Genomic DNA, 16774 nt, shown 5'->3' with positions numbered 1-16774 from the left:
ACAATTACAACTGGTACATCGGTGACCATCGCTCTGCATCCTGCAGAGTGGCCAAGGATTGGATGTGCAAGTAGCCAGCACATTGACATACAGTGAGTGAACTCGCATTTATTTGAGCTTCAATAACAGAGCTAGAATGCGTGGCGGTCACCTACACCCACTCACAATAAAAAGTCAATCAGACTCCTAGAAGGCAGTCAGTTCACAGTATGCGCTATACCCATATATGTTGCATAAAAAACCAGAAGCACAACATCTGGAAAAGCAACATTATTGGAGATGAAAGATGAAGTAAGAGATGTGAAGTGCAAAGCGAGACGCCTTCCTTGGCATGAGAACCGTAAGGGTGATTATATAGCGCCCTGACGAGGGGCTAGGCGCTTTTGATGGACGAGTAAGTAGCAAGCTGCTATGCAGGTTGCATTAGTAGAAAGGAGGGCAGTTTGTAACATGGACAATGTGAGAAACGCAAGCGACACGTACACAGGCTAACAACACAATTTTTACTGAGAAATAAAAGTGTCAACGCTTCAACGTACGGAAGTTACATGAAGGTTTATTTGTGAGTATTTGTGAGAAACCCCCTGCGCCCCCACTGCCCCGTCGCAGCCACTGAGACCTGTGCCAGCAATAGAGGGGGCCCCTGTGTCTCACGTCCACTCACTGCACACACACTGCAGCCACTGAGACTCGCAACAGATCACACTATGACAATATTGTCATGTTTCCTAATCACATCCCTCCCCGGGAGCCGTCATCGCAGGGGGGGAGAGGGTGGGGACAGCCTCCGGCACGGGATCCGTTTCCATGAGCCGGAAGCAGACTCGGCGGCCTGGGCTACCTGAGCCTGGAGCTGTCCGCCCTGGGCAGAGGGTAGAGCGTGCCCTCCCGGTGGGTGTCAGCATCTAGTCCCGAGGGCACGGACCTCTCAGTCCTGGCAGAGAGTGGAGAGGTCCCTCCCGGTGGGTGCCAGCACGGAGCTGTCCGCCCCGGCGGAGGGTGGAGAGGGCCCTCCTGGGGGGTGCCAGCTTGTAGGACATTTCTTTAGGGCACGGAGATCTCAGCCCTGGCGGAGGGTGCAGAGGGCCCTCCCCGAGGGTGCCAGCATGTAAGGCATGCCCTGAGGGCATGGGGCTGTCAGCCCTACGGTGTCGGGTGACGGTGTGAGTGCTGATGGGGGGACTTGCTGCGGAGAGTGGCGGGTGATGGGGTGTTGCTGTGGAGGGGCAGTGACGGGTGCTGTAGGGCACTGGCTGTGAGAGAGGGTGCTGCGCACTGCTGGCTATGGGTGGGGGGAGCTTCTTGTGGGGCGTGCAGAAGCGGTGACGTTAAGATGAGATAGAAGTGCTTACTATGGCGAACGGAAGGGGAGAGGGCCCTCCCGGTGGGTGCCAGCACTGAGGGGACGGAGCTGTCTGCCCCAGCGGAGGGTGGAGAGGGCCCTCCCGGGGGGTGTCAGCTTGTAGGACAAGTCCTGAGGGCACGGAGATCTGAGCCCTGGTGGAGGCTGGAGAGGGCCCTCCTGGAGTGTGAGAGCATGTAAGGCATGCCGTGAGGGCACTGGGCTGTCAGCGCTACGGTGTTGGGCGCAGAGAGGAAAAACAGAACACATGCGGCACCAGACAGAAACACGGTGTAAAAAAAAAAAAAAGCGCATGAAGAGGACGCCATTATTCCCAGAATATACATAGCAACCACCCCCTTACCATCCAATACTCTTTGACCCGGCAATGGATCTTTTACTCATTTGCACACTAATCGTCCACACTGCTTGCTTGCTAATCCCGAGACACCTGCCACCACAGAATATGAAAAAAGACTATGAGCCAGACATAGGCGTAAACAGGTCCCAGTTAAATATTATGGCTGTTCACTTCTACTCACCCGCCTTGTCTAGCTTTGGGGGCGCCTTGTCCCTGGCAGGCTCCCGGGCACTGCACACACGCAGCCAGTAGGGGTGTAGCGGCAAGAAGGCCTGCAGCCGGCCCCGCTCATTCCTCAACACCTCGCACTTGCCCGGCATGTGGAAGGCGATCACCAGGCTGTTCCAGACGGTGCAGGCGAGCCGTGGGTCTCTCTACAGTTGCTGGTCCTCGCCAGGCCGCCTGCTCAGCTTGACGGACAACGACTCGGAGCGCCAGCAGTGATCCCCTCCAGTGGACCAGTACACGGGCCCGAGGAAGTCAGCGGGTGGCTCCTGGGCACCCTCTCCGGCCCAACCTGCTTTTGGGTGCTGTCGGGGGAACAGGCACAGTCCTGAAGATTCTCTCCGCCACCCCTTCCCTGAGGCATACATTAAGTTCAAGGGAACAGTGGGTCACACAAACACAGTCTTTACTAGTCAAGGATCTCGGACAGACAGGAGGAGGGGCATCACCAGCTTAATGAAAGCGAAAATCTGTTTTAATATCGTGTGGCTGGGTCATAATGAAGGTTGCAAGTGGGGGTGGTTTCACACTTGGCAGTAATTAAACAACTTTGAAATGGGTCCCGGGGTTTATATCTTTATTTTTTCAGTTTTATATAGCGTCTGTGTCGGGGCGCTTTACATAAGCACCAGTTATATTGTACAAAGACACATACATTTTTAGGGCCACACGGCACCCCAAATACAACAAGCGAGCTCCGGCTGATCACCACCACGTTTCTCCGAGGCGAAGCAGAAATGCCTCGGAGAAACGCACCGCCATTTTCGGATTCGGGGGCGTGTTTTTCATTCTCTCCTCTTTCCATTGGCTGGAAGGTAAAATTCCAGGTATGGGAAGAGGAGAGAAAGACGCGAAAAAACACGCCCCCGAATCAGAAAAAGACGGGGCTTAAACGGAGTGACACCCCTCTCCTCCAATGGCTGGCCAGCATTTACGAGGCCAGCCAATGGAGAAGAGGGGCGGGTTTAAGCTCCCATACTGTAGACAAAGTCTCGGAGCAAGACTGCGCAAGCGCAGCCTTCGCTAGTCCGAGACCTAAAAAGGAAACATTCAAAGTTTACATAGAGGGACTAGGCCACCCCAGTTTACTCTAGGTACAAAAGCTGGAGGTGCAGGAAGAAATAAAAAACTAAAAGTGTTCTTCAAATGAAGCTACGAGGGAAATAAAAAAAATCGTCCTAGAACACCCTTACCTCTGAATTTGTTCAAAGGGGATTGGAATAGCCATGTGGAGACTGGCTGAGAAAGAAAACGGAATGAATAAGGAAATTGTAATGAAGCAGGCGCAAGCTAAGTGATAATACAAAGAGTTTTTTTTTACGTGCTTCTGAAAACCTTATATACGAGTAGTGGTGAAATGCACGGATGTAGTCTAAACAAATTTGCAGTGAATTTAATTAGTTAAAATGACAAACTTCAGATGTTTTTGATGTGCCTATCACTATACAGTTTCCACTCCAGCCTCGCCCTGGCGCCAATGCTGGTTATGATAAGGGGTGAGATGAACAATACTGGTGTTTCAATGCGGGCACATATACATTCCTTTTTATGAAGATAACCTATTGATATATTCCAGAGGCCCAAGGAAAACCTGCTAGTAGTGCTGGATGTAGTGGACAGTTTGGATGGGGTAAAAGTGGTAAGTAGAAAGCCTTCATATTCATTACTGCATATTTGAAATGTCGTCATCAAGTGACCCAGGATGTGTCACAAGGAGATGTCCTAAATGCTCAAAAATGACAATTAACCCCTTCGCTGCGGCGGCTATTCCGCCGCAGCGCTAAAGGGGCGGGGCGGCCGCGCGGCCGCCGCATGCTGGTGACAGAACTGCTCCGTCACCAGCTACAGTTGAGCTGTGCTGGTGACGGAGCGGTTCCGTCATGACCCGCCCCGCTCATTAAACCTGCCGCGCAGGCGCGAAATCAGCGCCGCGCAGGCGCGGCGGCCGGGCCATGACGAAACCGCTCCGTCATCAGCACAGCGCACCCGCAGCTGATGACGGAGCGGTTCCGTCATCAGCATGCAAAGGGTTAAACACTTGGAATCATCGAGTATTGGAGCAACACAGACAATAGTTTCCATAATTTCCCGAGTGATAGTAGATTAATGAATTAAGCATTCTTTGCCCATCCAGCACTTATTGAAATGCTGGCCGTCCAAGTTTCTTTATGGGTTAGCAATGTTATAAATGTTTGTGGAACCTAGCTTTTCCTCATATGTAGGGTGTTGGTCAAAAAATAAATCTGGGTAGCTATAGCAATCAGAGTTAAATTGTATACTATGACTAATCCAACTAATGGAACAGATATGGTTATTAAATTTGCCTGATAATTTATATTACTACAAAGAAACACAAATACAACATGCAATTCAAGAGCTACAAAATATGAACCTGCACGTCTATACAGAGACGCGCAAATCAACAATCACATGATAAGAATCGTTTTTTAGTATACCGAGAATGAGGATGAACACAACAATACAGTACTCTGGTGTTCTGAGAGAAAACTTTAAGGAAACTCAAAGTAGAGGTCCCACTTAGCCAGGAAATTAGTATACGTGGCGATGGACGGAGACAGTAGGTGGATAATAAAATTATGCTAAACAGATGGGTTTATATTTAACATTTAAGAAGGACCTGCCCCAAGATGACAATTATATTACAATGGAATACCTGCAGGATCGGCTGGATCAGTGTACGAAATTACCACATAATGTATCCAACAGTCTAGGGTGATGATCAATACATTTACAAAACAGAAAAAAACCTCATTATTGGAGTATGTTCTAAAGGCAAAATGTTGTTGCATATTCGCAAAAGGGCTGGGAGGCACTAAGGACTTTCGCTCATAAGCGTCACTGCAGGCTAGACACAAGGGGGGAGGGTGTTTATTATGGAGATAACCAAATAAATGGCACCATAGAAGATCCATACAAGTGTTCCTCCTAGATGTCCAACAGCTGGGTATGAAAGATGAATTTCCTGTACCATATTTGGTGCTGCCCAGCAGTTACTGAGAATTTGTGTAGGGTTATGCAGAAGTTAAAGCCTTTCTGGGAACAAGTCTTGTACAATGACAATACTGGTCCGGATTCAGAAATTGCCAATATGATGTAAAGATTTGTAATTTTGCACGGATTGTGAGCAAATGGTGGACAGCACTCAGATGGACAAGTCAAACTCCTTCAACATAAACTAGATCTTTCAACATAGTCACATACCTGACAACTTTTAATAAAAATATTACTTTAAACTATTCTTGTGCTCATAAAGGGTGGCAAACTATCTTCTGCACTTGATGCATTGATTAAAGCCCATTGCCAATTGCATTATATTTGAGAAGTAGCAGCTAAACCTGTGTGTGTGTCCCTCATCTTTTTTGGGAAAAGGAACGAGCCCCTGTATTTATGATGGACACACTCTGAGAGGGAAAATACTACTTGGGAAAACGACGACAACACCTGGGCACGGTGTATTTCACATTAAGCAGACATAGAAGTTCTTGACCATATGTAATTTTACATTCATGTAAGAACAATCCATAACCAAAGGATAAGTTTGTGCAATTTATTTTTTCATTTTTCTTATTCTTGTCTCTTTTTTTCAAGAAGATTTTTTTAATATATAAACAGAAGTATAAATATATTACAGTGTTGATACTGACTAATAAACCACATGCGTTATTCTATTTTGACAATTAACACAGCTTATATACTCATTGCGCAATATGCCAAGTAGCAAAAATATCATCTTTTCATTTCATTATTGCATACAACAATTTTACCGGATTTCATTTGATCACAAGAAGTTAATATTAAAACCCATTAGTCAAAACAAATTGATGTGCAGAGACAGGGGGCTTGTTGACAAACAACGGGTTTCGGCTAGGCCTTCGTCAGGACTCCATCACAGTGGTTACTCGTGGGTGTATAGGATACACTAGCCCGAGTAGATTTGGACATGTAGGGGTCGATTAGGATCGCGGACGGACTTGCGTCCGTCCGCGACCCCAGAGCAGGAGGGAACCTCCGCATGACATGCGGAGTTCCCTCCTGTGCAATTAGGATGTGACCGCCACCCTGGCGGTCACATCCTCTATTTTTAACATTGCCGCGGGTGCAGCTTCAAGCTGCACCCGCGGCAATGTTAAAAATGCACGCATTGCATTTGCATGCAGAAAGAGGCAGGCACCGCGCGGTGCCTGCCGCTTTCTGCATGCAAATGCAGGGGGGTACCATAGGTACCCCTCATGTGCACCCCCCACCCCACCTTCACCTGGGGGGGCCCTCAACGGGCCCCCGCAGTGAAGTTCCGTATGCTTTTCCGCGGCGGAAAACCCGCCGCGGAAAAGCATACTTTACTGGCCATCCTAATATGGTGGACGGTGTCTGGAAGACACCGTCACCATATTAGAGCTTTTCCGCCGCGGTTGTAATCCGACCGCGGCTGAAAAGCTGCGGACGGAAACCAGGACCCACCAGCCATCCTAATCTGGCGGTGGGTCTTTGGTCAGTCCGCTGCGGATTTTCCGCATCCTCGGGGCCGGCGGTGGCTTCCGCCGGCCCCGAGGATGCGGAAAATCCGCTATCATAATGACCCCCGTAATGTCTGTCATGGACGTGTGATAGCTTTCTAGCTTTTCCTTCCTTTTTGCAGATAGATAAATGTCTGTATGTTCTCCTACAACTGAGTTTTGGTGTTGTGAAAGCGGTGAGATCAAGTGCCCGGTATTGCCAGGAACCAAGACTTACCGCTATTACCTTGACGAGGTGCACATGTAGGAGAACAGAGATATTTATCTTTCTGCAAGAAGGAAGGAAAAGCTAAAATAAAAAGACAAGAATAAGAAAAAAAAATTGCACAAACTTATCCTTTAGTTATGGATTGTTATTACATGAATGTTTAATTACATATAGTCTAGAGCTACAATGTCTGCTTAATGTAAAATACACCGTACCCAGGTGTTGTCATATTCCCAAGTATTGTGTGTGCCTCACCAACAGGAATTAAGTGAAGGACAACATTCAATGACAGGTTGGGCTAATCCTCTAAAATGCTGTCTCTAATGAATTAATGCAGGATTTTCCAAGATAGCAGCCCAAAAGAGTCAAGCATCTCCCTTCACATCATCAAACGTCAAAAAACCTGTATGTGGGACATAGAAGCTAAAAAGTCACATTCAATGTGGCAAGCTCCACGAAAATGAAGTGAGAAAACATTACCTATCATTGCTTAGTCAATCGTTAAAGAACGGTATGCCTACCTTAAGCCACAGATAGTCTTCGGTTTTATCAGCAATTTCACTATGGTTATCAGAAATGTCACATTTGCCAATGATGCAATAAACTGCTCTTTTGTAAGGGTCTGTACTGTTCCTCAGTGCCCGTCTATAATGGAGACGAAGTTTATTCTCTGTAGATGGAGGTAGTCTAGAACATAAAAGGTGAAATAACAAAATTAAATATTCAGTTTGCAATGTCCTAAAAGCGAGACGGACTGTCTGAAAAAATAAATAAAAAGCAGAGGACTCCACACATTAAGCAAAATTTAAAAAGTACATAATATTCTAAGCCTCAAATTTGAAATAGGATTGGAAGATTGTTCACAAAGTTTGTAAACCACACATATGGTTGTTTTCGTTGTACATTTTCTTTCACAAAGGTAAACACCAAAGATATAAGATTTGTGATCAACAACATATATGCCACCTATTAAGCATTTAACAATAATGGGCAACATTTCCATGAGGTGACCTTTGTAATGGAACATTAACCACACCATGAAACTGCCATTATGTAAGATCACTGTTGATATTGCCATGCTTATACGAGAGTCAGGTCCCCACCCACACAGGAACATTTTATGGCACTTGGGACAGGTAGGAGGACTGCCATCGCCAGCTCTGAAGCAAGCAAGAAATAAATATGCTAAGTACCGACACCTATTCAGGACAGTCATAAATTAGGTTCCATATTTTAATGCCAATTATTAACTTAATTCCTCATACACAGTATGCTCAGAGTATTGTGCATTGCAGGTAGCACTCCAGCACATTTAGATCTTAAATTGAGAGTTCAGTTTCTACCTCTGTGCACTATTTATTGTGATGTTACGCTTGTTTTTGGTGCATACCCACTAGAGATGGGATTTAGCAAATGTTAAAGAGAATCAATATAATTTCTAAGTCAGAATTTGATAAAGCAATATACTGTCTTGCTTTGTAAGTAGAGAGGCAGCATATTTTAGCCGGATGTAATGGAGCACACAGGTTTTAGACCCATGGCTGATTACTGGATTGTAGTGTTTTTACATGGTCTTCAATGGCTGCTGTACTCGGATGATCAACAAGGTATACAAGGGGTCGAGCTCTGGCTGCCTAATATGATGGACATAAACCCTTGGCGCTCCTGTGTGGCCCATCATAAAGCAATATGCAGCACTAAAACCGCTTAGTACTGCCCCTATCGCGAAGAACTTTAGCAGGGGTCTGCATCTGGCAGATGTGAGAAGGGATAGTTTATTGTTGTTGAGTTAGTTAAAACCAGAACAAAAATGAGAAAAATACAACAATACAATTTCTTAACCTCCTCTATGAGTCGGATGGCCCCCGGCCGCCAGACGTCACGGTGGGGGTGTGCGCCGGACGGCTGGGGGCCGTTTGATTTGTGCACGCATGGAATTCGCCCACACGGTTGAAGCGGTTAATCAAAAGGAGACATTAGGCAAAATCACAAGAGTGGGCAGGATGTATCAAAAACAATTTCTTAAAAAACAGACGTTGGATCACATCACAAATGACCATGAATCCTTATATTCATATAGTCTGAGCTCTTCGTGTTGTACCTAACTAAGGCTAAGGACACAAACTTCTTACTAAATTCCATTCATGCTACATATGTAACAGAGTAGTATACAGTGTGCAAAAAATAGCCAATTGTGCCAAGCATGCTCTGGCTTCAATTGTCAAAAGTATAAAGTGCTTTGTGCTGCCTAGAAAGTTTTAGGTTCAAATTAATGTTTGAACGTGTTCAAATTTATAAAACAGTTCCATTAAAATTACTGTGCAATCAATTGGACCCTTATCTAAAGAACTTTTTCTTTATGAACATCAAATTTGTGATTGTTGAGAGAGATTGAGCAATCCCATCTACCCCTGCTGTGTTTCGGTTTGTTTATTTATGAAGAAACTTTGTTATCCTACAGAAAAGCTGTAACAACTAGCTATTCAGCAAAGCCATCACAGCGGATTGGCACGATCTTATTTTGAGTGACCGGAGAGCCGGAACTAGGAGTTGTCGTCTCAGTTGATTGACGGTGGGGCAAATGCACGTGTAATGTTGAATTGTCTCTTCCATTCTCCCACAGAGACGGCCAAGTTTGTTTCCACAATGGAACCTGATCTTTTGAGGAAAGCTCCGAAACGAATTAGAAGAAGGAAATGAGTTGTTGGAGAAATATGGTTTACAAGATATGGCTGTGAAGCTCAGCTCATGTACGATGATAGGACCATACATCCATGTTTTTTCCTTGCTGTTGCAGCTTTGTCAAAGGACCATGCATACTGTTTGGCTGCTTTGTTAGATATTTTTTTTAATGCGGGAAGCTGATGTTTAGACCCCACTCTGCAGCCAGACTGAAGGCAGTTAGCGCTTGCTGGAGCACTGTTGGCCAGTCGTTTTTGCTTTAGGCTGATTCTTTTTTTTTTTTTACACAGAGTTTTATATAGCACGAACTTGGCCTAAATTGGGTATCACAGCGCTTTAAATAGCACCAGTTGCATTACATGAGGACATATTCATTTTTGTTAGGAGATTAAGTGCTTTGCCGAGAATCACAGGAAGTTCAGCATCATTGCTGAGACTCAAACCCAGTTCCCCAGATTCTAGGTCAACCGCCTTAACCATTAAGCCAACTCCTCTTCCCCTTTAATTGTGAACAGAGCACTGATAAGGATTCTGGGTGTGGCGCTCTCATTCTCCAGCAGAGTTTAATTATTGCTGCTGACCTAACCGGCAATTGGTGGAACTGCCCGAATTCCAGTCGGACCTGCGCCTGAAGGATGAATTGCAGGATTCAAAAAATACGTTTAAACAAAGTGGATTGCAGTTGGTTCAAAAATTTTGCATCTTTATCTTTACCTTTAAGAAGTTCTGAGCCATAGGTGAGTGTTGGAAGGAATTTGTTGGCAATTACTTGTAAAAGGTAAGCATTGGACAGGCACTCTAGTTTTGTTCGTAATGTGTTCAGTGCATAGTGCAATTTATACGCCTGTGCTAGTCTTTTTGTTAGATGCTCTTTGAATAATAATTTGGAGTCTATAACCACCCCTAGGTATTTGTATGAACCAACAGTTTCTAATCTGTTCCCCGCTACGGACCATTTCAATTTCGAATTATGGCAGTTAGTATATGTAGAGAAGCACATCACCTTTGTTTTATTATAGTTCAATTTCAGTCTGAGCGCCTCAGTGTATTCCAGCAATTGGGTTATCAAGCGCTAGAGGCCAGTTGGAGTCTGGCTGCATAGTACAATATAGTCCGCATATTGTAAGCTTTTGACTAGGTGATTTGCTAACTTGGGTGGATCGCTTTGGACTTACGACACCCTGGCGTCTAAGTCTGCCATACAGATGGTGAATAAGTTGGGCGCTAGCACACATCCTTGCTTTAGGCCTCTGTGAGTGGGTATCTTCCATGTGGTTCTCTCGTCTTTGCCTAGCTAGACTCAGACCCATGTTTGTGAATACAAGTTGACTGTCACCAAATAACTTTGAAGGAATGCCCCATTTTGCCATCTTTGACCATAAGCGCTCTCTTGGGACCATATCGAAGGCTGCTTTTAAGTCCACAAAACAGGTGTACAGTTTGGTGGACTTTTGTTGGGCTTTTTCTGCAAGTAGGCGCAATGCTAAGAGATTGGTAGTTGTACTTGTGCCCGGTCCGAAGTCAGTTTGTGTGCTTGGAAGGATCTTACTGTAAGTGACCCAGGTTTGAGGCATATAGTTTGGCTTTGAAATCTATTTGTGCCATCAATCCGTAATTCGACACGTCCAATCTGCTGCCAGATTTAAAAATCGGATGTAGGATGCTGCCTTTCCATGGTGCAGGTATGTTATTTGTTGAAAACGCAGGATTGAAAAGTGGGGTGAGTTGCCTTGCCCAGAAAGATTGGTTGATCCTCAATACTGCATTCGGTAGGCCATTCGGGCCGGGGGCCTCTTCTAATCGGAGTCTTTTTAAGACTTTCCAGACTTAGGTTTCGTTTAGCCAGGGTCCCTCATTCAAATTTCCAAAAGAATCGTATATCATTGGAGCCAGAGCTTGGTGGTGTTCCACCATTGGGTCTCGTTAATCATTCATATTCACATGTACTATCCAATCTGTTTGGGAAATGTTTGCGTTATGGTGGCGAAAAGAGCCATTGCCTATATTATTTAATTCTGCCCAAAACTGCTTGTTTTTTGTTTTGTTTTACTTATTTGCAACACCTTTATCTAGAGGCTTGTTTGATATGATTTATTTTCTTACCAGACTGTGTTCTTGTATTGACGCCTAAGAGTGTTAATTTGTTGATTCGTACTTGCATTGTTTTTTTAAGCGCTTTTCCAGAGTGATATGATCTCCTTATTTAACTGCCTTTTTTTTCTCCATAAAAGCGAGTTTGAAAACCAAGATGTTCCTTTCCTAATTCTATTTGGGCGAAAAATGTATTATGAGAGTCGTTATCATAAATTTTCAATTCTGCCACAATATCTGGGAGTTGGTGTCAAATTTTGCTGTAATCAATGCTTTTATGAAATTCGTAATTATAGATGTATCCTTTCCCTTCCATGTTAGCCTTTTCAGATTAAATGCATCAGGAAATTCCATGAGGTCATTGCTTGGTGGGGCTCTTGGAGAGTTAATGAGGAACTCCATGAGTTGAGGTAAGTAGTCGCTCTCTAATCTTGGTATGATTTGATAATTAATCATTTGGAACAACTCTGTCACCTAGGGTGTGATCTAAGATGGTATTAGCATATTTTGAGACTCTGATAAATGCTGCTGGTTGATACTGAGGAAAGCGGCCATTTAAAGTAAACATCCCTATATTCAATAGGGCCGTAATACAGATTTTGCCTAAGCAATCTGTTCTGCGATGATTGCTGATTATTGGAAGAATGTTTTTTCTGGCTGGTTTGTACGGTTGTGTCCCTTGAACTGGCAGATGTTGGTTCCCATGATTTTGGTGCCGGTGAACATGGCAGGACACCTCAGACAGATGAACTGAGGAACAGATCAAGGTGGGATCATACTAGGATCCAAACATAAACATAGGAGCTCGAGCCCTCTCCAGAAGAAGAGGAGTTAACAGAGGCAGCTGGGAAAAGGCCAGTGGGTGTTTGTGAGAAGCACTGGACCCGGTTAGAAGTGACCCTTGATTTGACACAGACCTTGTGGCACACTTCCCCGTGAGAGGGTTGGAGGAGTTGGGGGTCCCCACTGGTGAGGCTGGGACCACTGGTGTTGGCAGGCTCCACTGGGCCATCCCCATCCTCTCTCTTTGACACTGACCGGGCGCTCTGAATACCAACCTTATTCGACTTTGGTGGGACCTGGCCAAAAGTGAAATACATGGATTACATCAAATCGCTGGAATTCCTGTTTGCCTACCCCACAAGATGGCAATGGAGAAGCTGGGACTGTCTCCCCACCACATAAGAATTAAGAAAATTCACAAACCCCTTGGATTTTCTATACTTCCTCCCAGTGAAGAGATTATCCTCCAAGGAGGGCGGGGACACTGTCCAGGCCTCAGAAACAGCAGTAATCTGGAAAGTCACTGACAAACACCTGGCCCTCCAGTCTAAACTTGGAAGTATGGTCAGACGTCATGTTGCTGCTGTAGCAGCAACCCAGCTGATAGGGTCACATAGGCATACGAGAGAATTTCAGATCTTCAAGATACAGTTAAAGAACTTCGGACACCAATAGGCAGACTCACACGATCTGCCAAGTGGATTTTCCAGAACAAACTGAGTTTACACATTCTGAAATGTCTTCTAGATACACTGATCCGCTTCTGGGTCCATGGGCAGACCTCTCCTTTCTACTTAATCAAGAGGGGTTGTTACAATACGCAACATTCGTTTGACACCCTTCCCCCGGTGACCTTTCGCTGATTACTTTCTCTTCTTACTATGCTGATATGGGCAAGTGGCAGAAGTTGGATAGCACGTGACTTTTTGTTCTTGCCCACGCTGTAAGGAGGGCTGGCGGTCCTCAAACTGGAGCTGTATTACTTGGCCTTGCAGCTACAGCACGCCGCACACTGGCTGTCAAATGGTGGGAACTGGGAGAGATCTCTGTTGGCAATGGGACACGTTATCTTTCTCTTCTGCAATTGCTGATGTCAGTGAGCCGGGATGTAGCATCAATGCCTTACCTTATTAGACCCATAGCGTCCATTTGGGAACAGGCTGTTAAGGTAGTGCTGGGTAGGGCCCCCCTTGCTAGAGAATTAATTTTTGGGACCTGCTAGCATTTTGTAAATGTTCTGAATCAGTGAACGTTACTGCTTGGTCGGGGCAGTTTTGAAACCCTGGAGACCTATACTCCAATGAGAGTTGATCACCTTGAGGTGTCACAGGAGACATTTGGACTAGGGAATGGGGAATTCTTAATGCATTCTAGTATAGCTGCACTAGTCAGGGACAAATTGCCCACATTCCCTGCCACGCTGACTACACTGCTTATGTTTCGTGAGTTATTAGAGCAGGGGGCTGTCACTTGGTTTCACATCTATATAAAGCCATAACAGCTGATAGAGCTTGATCCCTATTTTCTGCCAGGGCAGCTTGGGAGGAGGAGTTGGGGTTCCCTTGGAGGATGCGCAGTGGTACAGGACCTGTGCTCTGGGCCAGTCTGTTTCCTGTAATACATGGTTTAAATGAATCCATTTCAATTTCTTACACTGTATGTATGTGGAATCAGTGCTGTTCAACAGAATGGATCCCAGTAAACCTAGTGGTTGCTGCCAGTGTCAAGCTACCGTGGCCACTTTTTAACACTTTACGTGGTACTGCCCACTCGTGCACTCCTGCTGGACGACTGTTGAGGCACGAGTGGCTACAGTAGTGAGGATTCATATAGTGATGGACCAGATTGCTTGCCTGCTGGGAGAAGTTTGACAGTATAAGGGTAACAAAATGGAGTTTAAATTCCTGCATTTGTTGCTATTGTTGGCCAATAGACTAGTTGCAATTACCTGGATGGGGCAAGTTGGGCCTAGTGTGGACGGATGGGGGAGAGATGTGAATGAGTGGGCAGTTGCAGAAGAAATATGCCATGATGAGAATGTGGAAGTTTGGGTGGCAAATCTAACTAAATTTGTACATCAGAAAGGTTCACTTTGGATGACAAAGAGAACTCCCCTACTGCCTCAGATACTTAAGCACCTGCGGCGCCTTGGGAAGAGAATGTTTGGGTACAATACTTTTGTAATCTTGTGGGCGTGAACTGTGGTGACATGCTACTCTGTGGCAACTGTTTGGAGCTGGCGGATGTTTGATTTTTTTGTTATATTATTTTTTGCTGATTGAAAATAATAAAAGATGTGCTATTAAAAAAAAACATTAATAAGAAAAAATCAAGAGGGCTTGTTGTGCCCTAGCACAAAAGCTGCCGCACCAAAATCTAATAGACAAAATATAGAACTTCAAGACAGAGAAACCCCCACAAAACTTGAAGTTCTCTACAAAAACAAAGCCAACTTTTTGACACATGCAGAAGCAGTCTGTAAATAGGACCCTGAACAGAAACATCTGCATGACTAGTGCCAGTCATTACAACCTCAGTAGATTCTTTGCGCCTGACCCAAAAGAACTGCAACAGAAGTAGACCAAACAGACACGTGGATGTGCAGATGTAGGGCCAGGCCATCAATATCTCAAACCAGACTCCATTATGGACAGTTTAGATGAGTGAAAGGTTTTGCATGGCCAGGATTGCTCATAGCCCTAATGCACAATTTGTACCCTAGCCTCCTTAATCCCCCTGATCTAAGGGGATCACTCCACACTGGGTCATCCATGAAGATTTCAGTCTAACTCTGCAATTCTCTGCTGGAGGTTAAGAGCACATTTATGCTGGTAGAACTCAGCTGGGGTCTGGTTACAAAGGATGGAATGAATTCTGTTCAACTACAAATGAACGGGATATCAACCAACCTTGTTAGAAAGGTATTAACATAATGCTTGTCTATATGCTTGTATAACTTTCACAGTCCTACAAATCAAACAGAGCCTTAAACATTGGGGGTCAGAGGAAGAGTGGTTGGAGAGCAGTTAGGCTGGTTTCTGGCTGACTGATGATGGATAGGGTCCTTATGTTTTGAATTTTTTGAATAAATCTTCTTGAGGTTACCAACCAATTTCCTCCTATTTCCATGGAGATCTTAAACTAGCGACCAGGATGTGACCTATGCACTTTTATGAGAAAAAAGAAGATTTAGGTGCTTAAGCCTGACATAAGACCGAAAGGATATGGAGGTGAACCCATAGAGTATGGGGGTATTTCTAGGGGAGGAGTAGTTTCTTACCTGTAACTCCAGTTCTGTAGTAGGGGTATCTCTGTTATAGTCATAATCTAGTGAATAGTCCTGCACATGTGCGGGGACCCCGGAGCAATCAAAAATAATATCTTAAGCCGTCTTCTGTGCAGTCCTGCATAGGCACTTAAGAGAGAATTAAAGACAAATAATGGAGTCTATACCTGCAAGGCTACACTGTCCAGTACTTCAACTAGAAATGCAAAGGATATTCCACCCACATCATATTTCAACACAGTCTGCCAGTTTCACCCATAGAGAAACTTACCCTTCACAAAATCCTTGGAATGACAGAGAGGAAGGGATGGACAGACAAGCCCCCCATAGGCTGTCATTATGTGGCTTAAAAAGGGATACCGTGCCTTTCAGGAAACTTTCCAGAACTCTCAGTATCCCAGAATGCACAGCAAATCCCTCCACTTTCAGTTCTTTTTGGAGGTGTATAAAGCTAGACCTGTAGCATTCAGTACATTATCTTTTTCTCCACCGGGAAGGTAGGGCGGGCGCTTAGGACTATAACAGAGATACCCCTACTACAGAACTGGAGTTACAGGTAAGAAACTACTCCTTCTGTAGTAGGGGATCTCTGTGTATAGTCATAATCTAGTGAATGGAATGGCAAGCCCATCCCCACAACCAAACCGGCGGTGGAGGAAAAAGACACCACCACTACTGTGCAAACAGATTTCGTAACGAAGCCTGCCCAACCTGAGCATCTGTTCTGGCATCAGAGTCCAGACAGTAGTGCTTCGCAAAGGTATGGACCGACTTCCACGTGGCAGCCCTGCAGATCTATGCAATGGGAACATTACGGAGCAAAGCTGTTGTAGCCGCTTTGCCCCTGGTGGAATGAGCCTTAGGCTTACCCCCTAAGGACTTATTAGCCTTTTGATAACATAACTGGATACAGGACACAATCCACCTAGAGATGGACTGCTTAGAGGTAGCAAGACCAGTCTTGACCGACCCATAGTTGATAAACAATTGGTCTGACCTACAAATATCCTCGGTTTTATCCAGATAGAATTTCTACACCCTTCTGACATCCAGGGAATGAAGAGACTTTTCCGCTGGAGTGGAAGGATTCTGAAAAAAACGTAGGTAAAGTTATAGTCTGGTTAACACGAAAATCAGAAATCACCTTAGGAAGGAACTTAGGGTGAGTACGCATCACAACCTTAGCAGCATGAAATACAGTATAAGGTTCCTGGCAACACAATGCCTGAATTTCACTCACCCTGCGGGCCGATGTAATGGC

General features: G+C 45.1%; 1 protein-coding gene across 1 annotated transcript in view; it reads right to left on the bottom strand.

Annotated features, from left to right (window-relative positions):
* NUP93 (nucleoporin 93) overlaps nt 1-16774 on the bottom strand; it is a 567849-nt gene that overhangs the window by 245273 nt on the left and 305802 nt on the right. Inside the window, exon 11 of the mRNA XM_086947697.1 lies at nt 7193-7358. Within this exon, the coding sequence (XP_086803823.1) occupies nt 7193-7358 (166 nt within the window). The remainder of the gene's footprint in view (nt 1-7192; nt 7359-16774) is intronic.

The sequence above is a fragment of the Lissotriton vulgaris genome, chromosome 12, assembly GCF_964263255.1.
Source record: "Lissotriton vulgaris chromosome 12, aLisVul1.2, whole genome shotgun sequence".
Classification (NCBI taxonomy): Eukaryota; Metazoa; Chordata; class Amphibia; order Caudata; family Salamandridae; genus Lissotriton; species Lissotriton vulgaris.
The sequence above is the reverse complement of the archived record's forward strand: the minus strand, read 5'-3'. Positions and strand labels throughout refer to the sequence as shown.